Source organism: Pelodiscus sinensis, chromosome 1 (assembly GCF_049634645.1).
Source record: "Pelodiscus sinensis isolate JC-2024 chromosome 1, ASM4963464v1, whole genome shotgun sequence".
In the NCBI taxonomy this organism is placed as follows: domain Eukaryota; kingdom Metazoa; phylum Chordata; order Testudines; family Trionychidae; genus Pelodiscus; species Pelodiscus sinensis.
Genome location: NC_134711.1, coordinates 101,696,951 through 101,711,470, shown reverse-complemented (window position 1 = coordinate 101,711,470; position 14,520 = coordinate 101,696,951). Strand labels below are relative to the sequence as shown.

Below are 14,520 nucleotides of genomic sequence, written 5' to 3'. Positions count from 1 at the left end.
TGGTTTATTTAGTCCCAGATGCTTCAGAAGAAGGTGAAGGAGCTGCATAGCTATGTAGTAATGTGTCCATAAAAGCAATTTTCCCCTTTATTCCAGCAGTTAAGGATTGACTTACTCTGTCTAAAGCATGATGACTTATATTCCTTTTAAAAGAAAATGCTTTTTATTCTAATATACCAGTCTGTTGTCATTATCCACATAAGTGACTTTTTTAAATCCTCCTCAGTTCTTTGCTTCAATGACATTAATTGGCAGAGTTCCCCAGATTAGACATCAATTGGTTTTAAATTTGTTGTCTTTTGGTTTGATTAAATGTAACCAGCAGAATTGCTTTCACCTTGAGTGCTTAATTATATACAATTGTATCCACTTATTTTAATTTGATTTATATTAGCTATATAACTCCATGGATTTTTATATATAAAAATAAGTCTCTAAGGTGCTACAGGACTACTCCTTTTTTGTGTGTGGTTAATTTACAGGCTAACACAGCTACCCCTCTGAGTCAATAAGATGTTTTCTAGAAATCTAACAAAGCTTTTGTTAACTTCTTTCAAAACTGGTGTACTGTTTTTTTTTCAGTGCTAATATTTTGATTTCCCCCTCCACCCAGTGCTGACGAAATCATTTTGAAAATGCATGGCAGCCAGCTGACACAAAGGTACCTGGAAAAACATGGGTTTGATGTCCCTATTATGGTTCCTAAATTAGATGGTCTAGGACTCAGACTCCCTCCCCCTACTTTTTCCGTGTTGGATGTGGAACGCTATGTTGGTAAGTGATTTCCTGGAATACATGTAAATGCTTCAGCATAGAGTGAATTAAATTCAATAAATATTTGCACGTTTTCAAAAGCTTAAGGATACTATATGCCTAACCTAAGTTGAACAGTTCTTACCAGAAGTCTAGCAAGGGTAAATTTGATCTACCAATTTGGGTTTTGTTCATGGGTATACATGTGACAATTGTATGCCCATAGCCCTCAACATTCACTCTTGTCTACCTGTGGCACAAGCTGTGAAAAAGTGTGCTAAATGATTGAAATATTAAACAGCTGTATTTTGTTCTGCAGCATACCATAAGAAACAGATTGTAGTAGTCTGAGGATGTTTTCTCACACTGTGAATCAGATAAGTTAGTTTTGCACTCGGCAGTCTAATGATGGGGAGTCTTTATTGCAGATTTGAAAAATGGTTTGTAACACAATGAGAATGTCTTTTAAAGGATTTTACACTTAAAAAACATCTGTTACTGATGGTGCATTGCAAAACAAAACTTTTGCTTATGTTGTCCTGTGTTTGCCTATGGCATCCCTACTCAGGGTTTCTGGGATGTTCGTGATCCTTGTCTGGACTTCTTGTGTAGTTTGAGGAAGAGGAGGGATGTATTTAGGAAGAAAGGGCTGCTACCTTCACAGCTGCCCCCAAATATAAAAGTTAATACATTGAGGTTATAGTGCTGCTTGGTTTCAGGGACTTCCAACTGCTGTATCTTTGGGACTCCTTGCTCCTCTGCCCTGGCCTCTCTGAGGAGTAGACAGTAGATTTCAGATAGAAGAGAGAGAGCTGCACTGCAGAAATATTCACAGTAGGGGCACAAGGACAGAAGGAGACTGGCAGCTCAGGGCCAGATCAATTCCCTCCTGCCTCACCTCATCTATATCTGTAAATTGTTGGCTCTCCAGTCTCTGATCCTTTTCCTTTATAAGCTTTTTTTCTGCTCCTTGGAGGAGAAATTCAGGGAGTACTGTAGCTTCAGTGGGAGCATTTTGTATTCTGTCAGACTTTCTGGGCAGTCTCTGACCACCTCTTGACCACCTGAATATGTATCTCAGTGGGGCTATAACATTAAGCCAGCTGTAATGTGGACTGTACAGTTGAGAATTGTGTGTGCTTTGCATTAACTCTTGTAGACTTTTGGTGGCATATTTAAATGCAATATAAACAGCACTTTTGTGCTTATCACTGATTTTTGGACTGGGCTTTGGAATACACAATATGCATTATATTGAATGACCCGCCTATATACTCCATTCCCTTACTGATGCTCGGAAGAATAGCTGGTAATAATCACCCTGCTTTCACAAGGTGAATTCACTTTAGGTGACTGTGCATCTCTGCACCTATGATCAGAGAATTTCAATGGCAGTGGCTTTTGGGATCTCTCACTCGCTCTTCCCATCTTGTGCCACTCCTGGTAGCTACATAACACTATATGGATAAACAGCCCTCATTTTCTTCTCATTCATCCTTGAGCTGAGAGCCGGGGCAGCATCTCTTTGATGTGGACATCATGCCATCCACCAGTGCCAGTTTTGCTGCAATAGCCTTATTGGGCTTCATGGGCTGCATACAGGCAACAGTATTTTAGGACTTCTAGCACTTGCAAGGAGAGACTGAGATGTACTCCATCCTCAGTAGGTGGACCTTCTGAGCCTCCAGAGGAGACTTTGGAAGAGCAGGAGGAGATATCTGCTAAGACCTGCCTGCAATTATTAGATCATGTGGCAGCAACCATATTAGTTGTATGACATGCCAAGCTACTTATATGTTGTCTTCATGGCTGTCTCAAGACAATATAGGCACTGCACAGATATAGGTTGAACAAGTGTCTCAATGACAATCAGAAATTCTCTACACAGCGGACTTGAGCTCACAAAATGTGTTGGAGTTTCCCTTAAGCCACTCCATCAATTATATTTACAGTGGCCACATATCTGTTAGATTGGGGAGCACACTTGCATAACCACACAGGGAACCACTCGCCATTGACGGTCTGAGACAACATTACACATCAAACTTTGGGGAACTCCGAGCAGTCCTCAATGCATGCTCACTCTTTTTTATCTCTGATTAAGAACAAGACCATAAGAAGGTACCAATATTAAAAACATACAAGCAATATTGTCTATAAACCATCAAGGAGGGCCAAGGTCACTCTCCCATATTCTCAGCCTTTTGGTGCAAAGGAACTGGTGCGTCCATTACAACATCAACATATTAGCTACCTGTTTACTAGGATGTCATAACACTGCAGAACTATAAGGCTACATCTACACTGGCATCCCTTTCCGGAAAAGGGATGCTAATGAGACGAGTCGGAATTGCAAATCCGCGTGGGATTTAAATATCCCCCGCGGCATTTGCATTTACATGGCTGCCGCTTTTTTCCGGCTTGGGGATAAGCCGGAGAAAAGCGCCAGTCTACACATGATTCTCCGGAAAATAAGCCCTTTTCCGGAGGATTTCTTATTCCTACTTTCAAGAATAAGAAATCCTCCGGAAAAGGGCTTATTTTCCGGAGGATTTCTTATTCTTGAAAGTAGGAATAAGAAATCCTCCGGAAAAGGGCTTATTTTCTGGAGAATCGCGTGTAGACTGGCGCTTTTCTCCGGCTTATCCCCAAGCCGGAAAAAAGCGGCAGCCATGTAAATGCAAATGCCGCGGGGGATGTTTAAATCCCCCCGCGGATTTGCAATTCCGAAGTGTCTCATTAGCATCCCTTTTCTGAAAAGGGATGCCAATGTAGACACAGCCTAACAGTAACAGATAGACTTTGAATATCTTTTTCATTCTCCACTATTTTCTGTTTAATGGCCCTTCACAAAGCTATATTATGCTAACTCTCTTTTGGGTTGAGGATCATTGGACAGCACTGCCTTTAAGAGTCAACATATTCTGTAATCTAATGAAGAGGGGAGGCAGTGTTGGTTGTTAAATAAGTCTCTTTATTTACTGACTCTCTGAAAATAGATATTTCCTTACTTACACTGTTCCATGATGTATCACTACAGATACTCAGAAGAAAATCCATAGACATAGGACCAAATCCTAAAGCGAATTAAGTATGTGCCTAGCTTTGAGCATGCATGAATTCCATTGTGGTTACTCCATGCTTAGTTATTCCTGTAGAATCATAGGGCTGGAAGAGACCTCAGGAGGCTGAGCCCCAATTAAACGGTTGTAGGATCCAAGCTATAAGCTTTGTTATTACTTGTCGAAAATTTGCAGTGCACGTTGAAGTAAGTGTTCAGATATTGTGGTGATGACCACTATTGAAATATGCAAAAATGTATTTTTGATAACTTCCTCTGATTTGTTCTTCCTTTTGGTGAAAGAAGCCACAAAGCCAAGTGTATGAACTAGTCATAATCATGTTGGGATCTTCCTTTTTCTTTTGGTTAACCACAGAAGTAGTGACTTAAGAATATTACTGAAACTAATCTTAAAATAAAGTAAAGGTAATAAGTTATAGCTAAGATCTTGCTTTATTCTTGTACTTCTGTGTTCTGGGGAGGGTAGGATAATAGTGAAGTTTATTTGTGTTGAAATTGATTGTCATATCTTGCAGACAATATTAAACATATGTTAAAATGTTAATGTTCTTGTTTTTACAGGTGGTGACAAAGTGATAGATGTAATTGATGTGGCAAGGCAGGCAGACAGTAAAATGAAGCTTCATAATTATATTAAGTATTTCATGAATCCTGATCGACCAAAAGTATTAAATGTGATCAGTCTGGAGTTTTCAGACACCAAGTGAGTAAATGACTTTGAGACAACTTGACTTGAACTCCTTTGAAGTAGAAAATGTGGTTTCTCTCCTCACTTCTTAAAACAAAGAATAAATGTAGAAATCTAAGTAGATAATACTCCAAAACTGTGTCTAGTAGAAAGATCTGAGTTGGGATTTGGGGACTATATGGAATCCTATAGAAATACAATTTTATGGTTATTTAAGAAAGGTAAATATTGAAAGATGTCTCTCCTCATTACTTGTACTTACTTCATCATTTACTTACTTTTTAAGGATGTCTGAATTGGTGGAAGTCCCAGACATTGCTACAAAGCTTTCATGGGTGGAAAACTACTGGCCAGATGACTCTGTCTTCCCAAAACCTTTTGTTCAGAAATATTGTTTGATGGGAGTTCAGGACAGCTACACTGATTTCCATATTGATTTTGGGGGCACATCAGTCTGGTACCATGTTCTGTGGGTAAGAAAGTTCTTGCTTTCTGAATGCTTGAAAACTATTCTGTCCTGTGTGTATCTTTTTGCCACAAAAGAAACCTGTGTTCAAGGACTTCCTTTCATATTTTGAATGAAACAATTAGTTTGAAAAGGGGATAGAGGAGGATTGACTGTGCACTGTCTTTCAGTATTCCGTACATGTTTATCTGTAGAAAGAAAATGCCAGTCTCTGAGCTTTCTAGCAGACAGGTGGATGCTATACTGAGCCTTTTGTAGGAGAAAATAAATAAACTGTTCTCTAACACTAGCTCACACTGCTTTCTGAGTTGCAGCAACCATGTAGCTCAGGATGACTGGACACGATTTTGATCTGAATTAATAAATTGTTCCTTAAAGTGACACTTTCCTGGTCCCCAAATTCCAAAAGTTTAGAATGGACTACATAGTTGCTTCTGGTAGACCAACATGTGAAATATGAGGGCTGGAAAACCTAGGGAGCTCACATGGAAGTATGGTATATTACGATTAGATAACAGAGCTTTCCTAACAAAATACCGTTCACATAAAAAAATTAAGAAGTTGTAACTTATCTCATATGGGACACCTTTTTGTGTACAGGGTGAGAAGATCTTCTACTTGATCAAACCTACTGATGAAAACCTGGCTCGCTATGAATCTTGGAGTTCCTCTGTCACTCAAAGTGAAGTGTATTTTGGGGATAAAATAGATAAATGTTACAAATGTGTGGTGAAACAAGGACATACCTTATTTGTTCCTACAGGTAAGATTTTACCTCTACCCAGCCCCTGCAGTTTGCATGCTTCATTGTATCACTAGTAAATTCCTGATACCAAAACATCTTGCTTAAATTGTAACTTTTAGAAATATCCTGAAGTTTGAAGAAGAGAATGTCTTAAAAATATCAGCAGTGTATCAGCCTTTAAAATGTTTAACTACAGGTTGAAACTCTAAACGAGGACTCTCTTGTATGGCAACATTTGTGGTCCACTGGACCATGGGTGTTGGTGAACTAGAGTCTCAGTGGAGGACCCAGAGGCAGGAGCCCAGCAGGAACTGGGAGCCCAGCTGGGCTGTCTGCAGGGGGTCCCAGTGGCCTGGAGCCCTGCTGTGGGAGTCTGGCTGAGTTGACTGCAGGATAGCTGGAGCACCAGTGGGCTCTGGTGGGGAAGCAGTCTGCTCTGGTAGGGCTAGCAGCCCCAGCGACAGGGTAGCAGTCAGCCACAGTGGGACTGGGAACCCTGCTGGTGGAGCAGCAATCAGCCATGGTAGGACTGGAGGGGCTGGGAGCGCTGGTGGTGGGGCTGTGGTCAGCCATGGTGGGGCTGGGAGCCCAGCATTGCAGTGGGCTATCTGCAGTGCAGCAGGGTTGGTGGCAGGGGGAGCCACTGGGCTGGGGAGGCAGAAATAACCTCTCCTGGTCTGGCAAAATCCCTTGTTTGGGACCAGTCAGGTCCCGAGGGAGCCAGATGCGGGAGGTTTAACCTGTAGTTGGAAAGTTTCTTAAGAAATTGTTCTGGGTTTTTGTTACTTGATTCACAGTAGTAACATTTTAAGGAGACAAGGACAAGATTAGAGTTTGATAACCAGGGCCAGGTTTATTATTGTGGGGCCTAGAGCTACCAGATTTTATAACACTCCCTAGGCTCTGTGGTGGGGCCAAAATTAGGGAATCAATGTGCAGGAGGGGGCTGCAGGTTGAGGTAGAAAGGTGGATGCAGTGCAGGAGTAGGTGATGGCACTGACTGGGGTGCAGGCTCCAGGGTGTGGCTGGGGATGAGGTGTGGCTGGAGATAAGGGGTTTGGGGTGAAGGGTGTGTCCAGGGTGGGTTTGATGTGATTGGAATGAAAGAGGGTGCCTGGGGCAAGACATTGAGGTGGGGGTGTGAGATCTCAGAGGAAGATAGGATGTAGGAGAGAATTGGGATAGGGGGTTGAGGTGTGGGCACTTATCAGGGGCAGCTCCCATTTAGTGAATGGGGGCAATAGGTGGCTCCACACAGCCTGTGCTCTCTTGTAGGCTCCACTCCCTGCAACTCTCATTGGCCAGAAATTGTGGCCAATGGGAGCTATGGGGCTGGAGTCTTCAGGCAAGGGCAATGCTCAAACAGAGCTTCCTGGAGTAGCGCTCATCATTGTGATGTGGCTCTGGGGGACATAGAGGGGCCCTGGGCTACAGCCCCTAAAGTACCTTTCTTAATCCTGCCCTGTTAATTTCTCAGCATGAATAGAGATTTTTCCAGCTGTTTCTGCAGCAAAACATTGAAAACCTATTTCCTCTTATGTTGCAGCCAGTCACTTCATGCAACATTTTGGCCATTTCTGTGTCTCTGGCCAGATTACTTGTTGGACAACCTCCAAATTACATTAGCAGATGAGTTGTAATTCATATTTAATCTTGTATTTGGACAAGTACTTTTTAATGGGTATGCTCTACTCCGTCACTTAAACATAGTTGAACAGCCATTCTTGCATAAGGCGCAAATAACAGATATGAATGTCAAAGACTGAAATTAGAAGTTGCTAACAGATAAGTACTTGCGGAAATTAAATAGGAAGTCTAGGAATAGTTGACTGAACTTCACTGAATTAATTCTACCAGTAGTATACATCTTGAATTAACTAATTTTTGGGAGGGGCGGGAAGAGGAAGATGAGTTTATGCTATTTTCCAGAATTAAATTTGATTAAATCTGTTGAAGGCAAACTTAAACTACATCCTATTTTAAACAAGAATCTAATAGATACAGGCAGTTCCCGGGTTACATGGATCCGACTTACATCGGATCCCTACTTACAAACGGGGTGAGGCAACCCCGCACTAGCTGCTTCCCCCCAGCAGACCAGGGAGACGTGGAGCGGCTTTTCTCAGCAGACACCTCAGCTTGAGAATAAAGGACTGAGGGAAGTGAGGTGTGGGAGAATAAAACTGAGCTCTGGAGAAATGTTTGGCTAGAGTTTCCCCTACAATATGTACCAGTTCCGACTTACATAGAAATTCAACTTAAGAACAAACCTACAGTCCCCAGCTTGTACGTAACCCGGGGACTGCCTGTATATGCTTTTATGTTCTTATTTAAAGTTCAGTAATAGCTAGGTAGAGATGAACGGTATTATTGGCCTGTGCTGTTCATATTAAATTGTGTTATAAGAACAGGCTTCCAATTACTTAGCAAATTAGTATTGTAAGAATAATTACCAGTCTAATTTTATTTTGATCATAGTTATATTGAGCTATTATATAATGGATACCATTTAGGATAATTAGTGGAAACATCTTCTAATTCTTATCTGAGTAACTCAGATAGGGCTATAATTACTTGTAAATATTTGTTTATAAGATTACAATGAACTGAAAAATAAGAGATTTTTTATTTTAATTACTTTGTTCATAGTCTGTTTCACTAAAGTCAATTTCCTTGGGTTTATGGGTTTTTCACATAGCAAATGGGGAGAGGGGAGGAGAGAGGAGACAAGAGGAGAGAACATTTTGTTTTTAATAAGAATGTGATTTTAATACCAAAAAGGCCTTGTACAAGTAGAACATATGTAACTACCAGTAATTAACTCCCCTCCTGCCCAAACACAAATCTAGATGTCAGATTTCATAATAGGGTGTAATAGTGTAGTCGATTAACCGATAAGCAAAAGTTTATAGGTTAATGTATTAAAATTAACTAAAACTACACACATTTCCCCCACCCCATCTACTAGTACCTTTTTTTTTTTTTTTTTTTTTTTTTTTTTTTTTTAAAGCAGGCTGGCCAGCAGCCCAGCTCAGTCCTGGCTTGTGCTGGGTCCAGGACTTACCCCTGATGCATCTCTGCATTTAAAATGTATTAGGAGCCAGGTGGGTAGGCATCCTGGTTCAGTTCAGGCTTGTGCTAGGTCCAGGAGCTGAGCCCCCTCAGAGAGGGGCTGCTGCCGCCCTGCGCTGCTGCCTCTGTACCATGCAGTTGGTCTGCGAGGAGAGCTGGCTTTTAAACTGGCTCCCCTCATGGATCAGCTCCCACCTGGCACTCCACACTGCTGCCTCTGATACAGAGGCAGCAGTGTGGTGTGGGGCTGGAATGCACTAGCTGCCAGCCCCACTCTGGGACTATAGAATAGAATAGTTGAGTAACCAATAAGAATTCATGAGGTTAATTGACTATTCACTTAACCAATCTTTAGCATCCCTAATTCATAATATCCCTTTAATTTGTATTTTGCTGAAATGCAAATTAGTTGCTCTCTGACCTTGTCTACACATGCAATCAATTGTTTGTTCCCAAACCCAGGTACAACAATTTGTAGTATAGATGCATATTATTAAACTTCATGTTTTTGTCAATTCAGGCTGGATTCATGCGGTGCTTACATCTCAGGACTGTATGGCTTTTGGAGGAAACTTTTTGCACAACCTCAATATTGGCATGCAGCTCAGGTTAGTGTTCTGACTACAACTTACCTCCACAAGAAGGACATCTTTTAATATATGAGTTGTACCTCCCTGGTCCGGTACCATTGGGACCCGACTGATCCCGAATCAGGGAATTTGCCAGACAGAGAGAGTTCAATGTGGGAGTGGGGGAAGGTCTACTTCCTCTCTGGCTCCACTGCTACCCAGGGCTCTGCTATCCTCACAGTGCCAACAGGGAGGGAGCTCTTATTTCCCCCTCCCCCCCCCCCCCCCCAATCTTAGCTGTTGCCTGGGGCTCCACACTCTTGCTGAGGTTCTGCTATCCCTGTATTGGCTGGAGATTCCTGTGCTGTCCAGAGCCCCACTACTCCCCTCCCCCCACCAGGCCCCATGGAGGGGGCTCCATTCTCTCCCCGGTAGCTATATTGCCACCCGGGGCTCTATGTTCTTGCTGGTGGCTAGGGACACTGCTTTCTCCCCAGAGACTCTGCTGCCTCCCAGGGGCGATGCTATTGCTTGGTGGCTCCACATTTCCCACAGCGTCCTATTGCTGCCTGGGGCTTCACTCTCCACCCAGAAGCTTTGCTGCTTCCTGGTGGGCTCTGCACTGCACTGCTCTGCTGTCACTTGGGGGGTTCTGTGCTCCTCTAAGCAGTTGCGCATTCACCCCAGCATCCTTGCTATGGTGCAGGGGCTCCATGCTCATTTCCAGCAGCTATGCTGCTGCCCTCCCCTCAGTGACAGGAAGCTCCACTTCCCGTCCCCTCCCCCCCACCCGAAACTGGGGGCTCTGCATTCGTCTTGACAGCTCTGCTGCCCCTGGGGCTCTGACTTGGTCCCCTAGTTTGGCTGTACTCCTGGCCACCTCAGCCTGATGGATTCTCCTCATGAGTGCTCTCACAGAGTCACCCAACGATGCCGGACCAGGGAAGCCCAGATTATAGAGTTTCAACCTGTACTAGGTAGTTTTCATTATGCTTGTTAAATGGGATTAAGTAGAAACAGGCTCAAGTTATGGACAGTAGTGGTTTTTTTTGTAGTTTGATAGTGCCAGAAGCAGACTTTGATCCACAGTGAAACCTTTGTTATCCATCACTCTGTTAATCAGAAAACTTTGTTAACCGGCATTGCCCCCAGCCACAATACTGTCACATCTTCAGGCACATAGGCCTGGCTTGGTTTACCATAATTGGCTTAACAATTTTTCTATTTGAGAAGTACTAATTATATTTAACTCAAAATAGAAATGTGAGACAAACTGCCTCACACTACAAAACTACCAATATTAAAAACTTGAATTTTACTATTATTGTCCATTGGTTTTTCCTACTTTGATAGGACCCTCAGATAACCGGAATGCCCTAATCCCAGAGTGTGCCGGATAACACAGGTTTTACTGTATTTCACTTCCAAAAGAATCTTCTCCAAAGCAGAATTAGTAGTCTGCACAAATTTAATTACACACTAAAATCAAATAAGCTCTATTTTGTAGATTAGTGCAAATGGGAGATACTAAAACAAGTTAAGCTCGGATGTGAAATTTTGAACTGAAAGGAGCAACCTTCAGTCAGGATTGCTGTTGGGACAGCTATATTATTTATTGTCCAAAATGTGGAATTGTCGTCTAAGCATACTGTTTTTGTTTATTACAGTGGAATCCCAATAAAATTCCATGTGTTAAAATATTACACATTAAGTTTGTACTATAGTTTTATGAAATCCAACTTTATTTTTGAAAGTGCTTGAGAGGGACCGAATAAGATCATAGTTCAGTCTTTTTCAAATGTGGTTTTTATTGGGGTTTGACTATGTGGTACTTGATTGGTTCTGTTTATGACAACCTGTTGATTTTATTTTCTGAACATTGTATGAGTTGGATATTGTATTGGTTAATTCTAAAATGCACACAGACCGTAACGTTGTAAATTATTTGTTTAGGTGTTATGAAATGGAGAAAAGGCTAAAAACCCCAGATCTTTTCAAATTTCCTTTCTTTGAAGCCATCTGTTGGTTTGTGGCCAAAAATTTACTGGAAACTTTAAAAGGTAACTAATTTAATGCTTCAATAAGATTTTGAGTATCTTGGCTTTTTTTTCTTTCACCTTGGGAAGGTCATGATCTCCATCTCATGATAAACATCCTATCTGCAGGAAATCTGGTGAGTTGGCAAAGATCATCTCTGTATGGCTTGAGCTCTAACTGGGAATAGATTGTATAATTTCTTTATCAAAATGTGTTCTTTGGGTTTTTTCAAACTTGTTAGGTACTTGCTTATGTCCATTCAACGTAGGTATGTGTGCTTGCCACATGCACTGGTAACAAAATATTTTCCCTTAGCAGTACCTGTAGAGGGAGCCAGTTCAGGCTCCCCCTGGAATGGTGCACACAGGCTGCACTGCAAAGGGCTCCTTTGGTTTCCTTCACCCTCAGTTCCTTCTTGCCACCAGTGATGATGCTTGGAACTTTCTCATCTCAGCATTAGCTGTTGCTCCCTTTTCTAGTTGATTGGACTCTGTTTTCCCTGTAAATAGTTCTCATTGTTAGTTTACTGTTACAAGTTAGTGTAATTGACTAATCAGGATTTTACATCCCTACATCTAGTATGGCGTTCAGCTGGAGGCTTGCCAGCTCCTGGAAACAGGGAATCTCTTAGCCGACAAGTTGAGCAAGCAGTTTTCTTTTCACAAATGGGCTCTCTGTTCACAGGTTGCTGACATGCTCTTCTGGAATTGGGATGTGAATGGATAACTAGTTAATCAGTAATAGAAATGGTTAATCAGTTAACTGGTAAACATCACCCTTACCAGGTGATGTTTACTAGTAACTGGTTTCTAATAGCAGTGTGGGATCAGTTAAACATAACATTTAACCGGTTAACTGATTAAATAGGATTTTACATCCCTATTCTGGAACTGAAGCACTCTGCCAGCGCTGGTTTACCATTCTAATGAGTCTCGTGGTGCTTGCTCTATGGCCCTTGCCTCTCCACACAGACCTACTTTCTCAGGGCAGTGTCTGCCTGCTTCAGCCAGGCTGCTTCTGAGTCTGCCTCACAGCATGGCTGCTCCATGGCTGAATGTGTAAGAACAGTCCTGCTCAGCAGTGGTTCAGCAGGTTCTCTTTGGAAGCTGAAAGCCATTGACCAGGCAAATATATGTGATCAAGTGGATTAGGTTTTCAGTGTGGGCAGAGCAGAGAGGTCTCTTTCTAGCAAAGGCTCATCCTTCATTATCTTCTCTATTTAGAGGAGGAAGGCCTGGAGCTTACATCTATGCGAGCGCACCCAGTAGTGATCTCTGCTTTCCATCTGCCAGTACAAGGCCAGTCTGTTTTGTCATGACGTGATTGTCTGGTTATGTCCATTCAACATCCCTCCCCTCCTTCCCACTGTCAGAGTTTTCTGGCAAGAAGGAACTCCGAATGAAAGGGGACTGGAGTTGTCTTATATAGCCTGGCATGTGTGTGCTACTCCAGGGAATGCCTGAGCTGGCTCCTCCTATGGGTAATGCTAAGGGAAAATTTTCTAGCTCTAGTGCATATGGTGAGCATACACATCTACGTTGAATGGACATGAGCAACGCATCTCAAACACAGTTACGGGAACAGGTAACTGTCTTTTCTCTAAGCAGTGTTAAGTTTCAAGTTTGGACACACTGCATATCTAAGATCCTGGGACAATACAGCCTTACTAGGAAGAGTATACCCCACCTACTAGACTTAGTTCCTGATTGAGCGAAAAAACCATATTAATCCTGATGGTTGTAAAATGTGTTCTAATTCCTCTAGATCACCTCTTTGAGGTACCTTCCAAAGATATTAAGCAATTGAGATACGAACATCATGCATTATATTGCTCTGTAAAACTCTTGTTTTCCTTGGTGAGATTCTTGATTCAGTTTGATCAGAGACTTCTTCAAGACATCAGAGTTTCACATTATCATCTTGAGGTGCTTAATGTGGTAACTAAATGTTTGAGAAGAAATTATTGATCCAATATAACTCTCCAAAACACTCCAGTAACTTGTAAGAGATTTCTGTTTTTCTGGTGACAGTCTCTTTGCCTTGTAGAAGCAGAGAGCTCCACTTTCAATGACACAGGCAGCACATATTCATTTAAAAAAATTTTTACATTCTTTCTTTTGAGGTGTCATTTTTATCAAGTCGCATTTATTCCCTTCCATTGACATTTTCCCTTTTCATGGGAGTCCATTGCTCATGTCCTCAGAATTGATTAATCCTTCTTGAACTTCAGCTCTATCAGGCCCTTATAGATCATAGAATCATAGGTCTGAAAAGAACCTTGAGAGGTCGAGTCCAGTCCCCTGTTCTCATGGCAGGACCAAGCACCATCTAGACCATCCCTGACAGATGTTTGTCTAACCTGCTTGTAAAAAACTCCAAAGATGGAGATTCCACATCCTTTCTCAGCTATTTCTTGCAGTGCTTAACTGTTTTAGTCAGCTAAACTGTAAAATTTTTCAAAAGCACTGAAGTGATGTAGGAGCCTAAGCCCATTGAAAGGATTCAAGGTTCTAAATTGTGTCTGCATTTCTGAAAATTTTACTAGAGATCTTGTCCCCATTAGCTCAAGCAGTATCCTCACAATACTTTGTGGACTGCAAGATTGAAATGGCTTTTAAGAGAGTCTTGAATCTTCCTCCCTTATTTTTATGTGCTGAAATAGCATTGTTGTTAACTCATGTGGCTCAGGCAATCATTCCTTCATATTCTCCCTCTCTTCCTCCCCTCTGCCCCCCAATTCCATCACAGCTGATGAGAGAAGAAGCTTTCTTCTTCAAGGGCTGTCCCTGGGGTGCTCGACTTTAAGTGTTCATGTGCCCCTGTGCTCATACTTGGAGACTTTTGGTAGCAATGCCTGGTTGGGTTGTATATGTGTGGTTCCCATCTTGACAGCTTCAGGCTTTTATCTGCTACTGTGTGACAAACCTCCAAGCTCCCCTCAGTTTCTTCTCTACTCCCTTGGCTAGGAGGCAGAACAGTTAGGAGTGCCTTGCTACTTAATAGTTAATTATTTTAACAGTTAGTTACTTGTGTCATTAGCAGTTAATCGGTTTCCTTTTTCATTTGTCCCAGTTACCTTGTTTAAAAACCAAAAACAAATCTAAAACC

At 42.0% G+C, this 14,520-nt stretch overlaps 1 protein-coding gene across 1 annotated transcript in view; it reads left to right on the top strand.

Annotated features, from left to right (window-relative positions):
* Positions 1-14,520, top strand: part of KDM7A (lysine demethylase 7A) — an 86,528-nt gene that overhangs the window by 37,341 nt on the left and 34,667 nt on the right. The window contains exons 4-9 of the mRNA XM_075939680.1: positions 614-774; positions 4,397-4,538; positions 4,810-4,996; positions 5,590-5,752; positions 9,327-9,414; positions 11,329-11,435. Coding sequence (XP_075795795.1) covers positions 614-774; positions 4,397-4,538; positions 4,810-4,996; positions 5,590-5,752; positions 9,327-9,414; positions 11,329-11,435 — 848 coding nt within the window. The remainder of the gene's footprint in view (positions 1-613; positions 775-4,396; positions 4,539-4,809; positions 4,997-5,589; positions 5,753-9,326; positions 9,415-11,328; positions 11,436-14,520) is intronic.